This window comes from Echinops telfairi, unplaced genomic scaffold (assembly GCF_000313985.2).
Source record: "Echinops telfairi isolate 266 unplaced genomic scaffold, ASM31398v2 ScPeMD7_7;HRSCAF=31, whole genome shotgun sequence".
Lineage (NCBI taxonomy): Eukaryota > Metazoa > Chordata > Mammalia > Afrosoricida > Tenrecidae > Echinops > Echinops telfairi.
The window spans coordinates 10,847,669-10,851,023 of NW_022103904.1; the positions used below are offsets into that span (position 1 = coordinate 10,847,669).

At 42.6% G+C, this 3,355-nt stretch overlaps 1 protein-coding gene across 1 annotated transcript in view; it reads right to left on the reverse strand.

The window, feature by feature from the left end:
- EGFR (epidermal growth factor receptor) overlaps window positions 1-3,355 on the reverse strand; it is a 213,125-nt gene that overhangs the window by 74,609 nt on the left and 135,161 nt on the right. The window contains exons 2-3 of the mRNA XM_013005999.2: window positions 2,461-2,612; window positions 1,449-1,632 (exon numbers count right to left, since the gene is read on the reverse strand). Coding sequence (XP_012861453.2) covers window positions 1,449-1,632; window positions 2,461-2,541 — 265 coding nt within the window. The 5' untranslated portion in view covers window positions 2,542-2,612. The remainder of the gene's footprint in view (window positions 1-1,448; window positions 1,633-2,460; window positions 2,613-3,355) is intronic.

Sequence of the window (3,355 nt, forward strand, 5' to 3'; positions counted from 1 at the left end):
CCTCCTGGTATGACCACTCTCAATAATGGTCCCAAGGAGTTTATCTGTCCTATATCCCCTGTGTTTCCAGCTCTTACTTGTACCCATGTACATGCTCTGCTCTAGCCAGATTTGTAAGGTAGAATTAGGGTCATGATAGTGGGGGGGGGTGGCGCATTAAAGAACCAAAAGAAAGCTGTATGTTTCATCGGTGTTACACTGTACTGACTGGCCCGTCTTCTCCTCAAGACGCTTCTGTAAGGGTATGTCCAAATGTTTACAGATTGGTGGTAAAATTAGGTGCCTCGGCTGATATTCGGGTTGCCTTATACTCAAGTATATACGGTATATGAAAACATCAGGTTTCAGAAAACCTCCTCTGGATGGTAACAAAACAACAGAAAGCCACCAAATTCTTTACCTGTATTAAGTCACCTCTTTTGCTCAACAGCCCAAGAAGCATGCTGCTGTTATCACCCCCATTTTTAAAGATATGGAAACCGAGGTGCCTGAGAGGTTAAATACCATGCTCAAGGGCCATCTGACTGGTAAGTGATGGAGCCGTGACTGGAACCCAGACAGGCTGGCTCCAGAATCCACGCTCTCAACCACTTCTCATTAAGACAGAGTTGTGAGGCAGCACAGGCAGACATGTAATAGGCCATTATACCAAATGCACCCATAACACCAATTAGCATTAGCATAAACTGAGAAACGTGTGTGGGGGTGCCTGAGCAGTTAAAGTGGTGAGTGAAGAATCGTATAGAAATTTTTCAGCATGTCAAAACCAAGGAGTCAAACCAGAGGGGAGTGCCTAGCTAGTTGCAGGGCCTAGACCTTGGCATCTTTGTACCTGTGAGCCTCCTGGTGCTGCAGAGTACAAACCCACCTGCCAGGTAGCCTCTTCTTGAATCGAGACCACACAACACAAAGGAAAGAGTGAAAACTCTAGGGGCAGCGCTGTGGTGCCAACTTGCTATTTCCTCTTTCGAGGTCTTGAAAGTGTCACAGATATCAACTATTCTCTAACATGTGCCCTTCATGTGTGAGGTCCCAGTAATAAGATTGGCAGTTATCCACTCTCTATACATGAAAACTTTCCATTCTAGCCCAGGCTATCGAATCATACTTTCCATCTGCAGAGTCTTTCCAATTCTTACTAACTCTTTGAATATTTTTCCCTGTCCCTGGAAAAACTGGAACCTGTTTTAAATCTTCCATTTGATTCAATCACCTTTCATCATCTTAGAAACATCACCTGCTTGCACCTTGCAGGCGCTGGCACTCTCTCTCTCTCTCTATGTATACACACACACACACACACACACACACACACACACACACACACATATATATATATGAATACAAGTCTTTGTTGAGGTGGAATCAAGAAATAGGACAAGTTCATAAGAAGAAGGACGAAAGTCACTCTCCCCCAGTTGTAAGCTCCATATCCCCCAGTTGCTCACCTTGTAAATTCCTCATGGGCAGCTCCCTCATGCCGGTTTTATTTGTGGCATAGTTGGATAAGACTGCCAAAGCATAGGTGTTTTCATAAAGTAAATTTCCTCTAATGATCTGCAGATTTTCCAAGGGAATCCTCTCCACCGTGTTGAGGGCAATGAGTACGTAGCCAGCCACCTCCTGGATGGTCTAAGAGGTAAGACAGACACATGTTGAGAAAGAATACCGGGATTTACTAGGCTGAAAGGTCATGCCAACGAGTGGCTAAAAACAAAGCAAGCAGATGAATGAAAGTGGGGAAAGGGGAGGTGATGGGACCTACAGCGATTCCTGTCCTCATGTTGGACACCACTGGCATTTATATATCAGATGCTCTGTGTTGTGTAGAAAGGCAGTGCCTGTCATTTACTTGGTGTTCAATTCACTCAGCTGAAAAATGCAACTGTTCTACAAAATATTTTCTTTCAGTTTGCACACTCTCCTATTTCAAAAAATTGAAACCCAGAGGCGGGCAAGCAAGCAAATCCAGTCAAGGCTCAACAACCAATAAACTCGGCAGTCTTCAGAGGCAAAGATTTCTGGCTCTCTTGAGCCTATTGTTAAATACCCAGGAATTTCGTCAACTGGTTTTTAAACTCTTGGTAGCTTGAAGTCAGCCATGGTTGGAGTTTTTATGCCAAGGATATTGGCAAATGTTAGAAAGGAGTACCTTTTCCTTCTTTCCACTTTACCAGCACCTCACTCCTTAAAATAGTGGGCTTTAGGGACTTATGTCAGTGTCTGAAATGATACTGAAACATTAGACTAGTCTGCTTCTCATTGATACTGTTTTCTAGCTAAAGCTTGGCACTAGCCTGTAAACTGGTCTTCTCATAAAACTCTCACCTACAATTCCTCAGGTCTTGTAATTGCTATAGCACACGCACATGCATCTAAAATTAAGTTCTACCAAGGCCTTTATCTACTTTATCTACTCCTACCATATTTGGGCAGGAAAATGAAATTCCATCAACTAACCTTTAAGAAGGTAAGGTCATAATTCCTTTGCACATAGGTAATTTCCAAATTCCCAAGGACCACTTCGCAGTTATTGAACATCCTCTGGAGACTCAAATAGTGATCTTCGAAAGTGCCCAACTGCGTGAGCTTATTACTCGTGCCTTGGCAAACTGAAAGAAAAGCGAAAGATGCCATGTGAAATGAAAAACCCAAAGGAAATAAAAAAAAGCAAAGCGAAAATAAAGCAACCGTCAAGAACTTCAAGTCACTTGTTGAGATTTAATGACTTAATATTGATTCTGATCAAAAGACACTTCATGGCAAAATACAGATGGTGTGGTTCATAATACGGACTAGCTCATCCCTACAACACACAGAATTGCATTATATTGAGATGCACCAAGGAAAAAGATGTTAACAATTTGAGGAGAAATCAGTGAAAAGTCTATGAAGGTCTTTAGGATAGAATAAGCCCACAGGAGCTCAGGAAACAAAATACATAATGTCAGAAGGCCTTGTGAGAGTCAATGAAAATTTCCATTGACAAAAAGGATACCATGTCACACCATCACAGAGCCAGCGAACATCTGCATACAGGGAATGCACTGGGGGCCACAAGAGTGGAAAGCCTACAATCAATGATCGGGTATAAAACTTAAAAAGCCCAAATGGCTGGAGATTAAAAATATTCTTCTAAACAACATAGGCATCACATTAAAAAAAAATCCAAGATGGATGATCAAATATTTAGAAAACTTAAGCAGCACACACAGCTAGTGAGAAATCAGCATGTTCTGTTTGGCTCACGCCACATTCATATACACAGCACACAGGTGTGGTGCCCTGCTCTGCAGTCACATGCACAGCACACAGGTGTAGTGCCCTGCTCTGCAGTCACATGCACAGCACACAG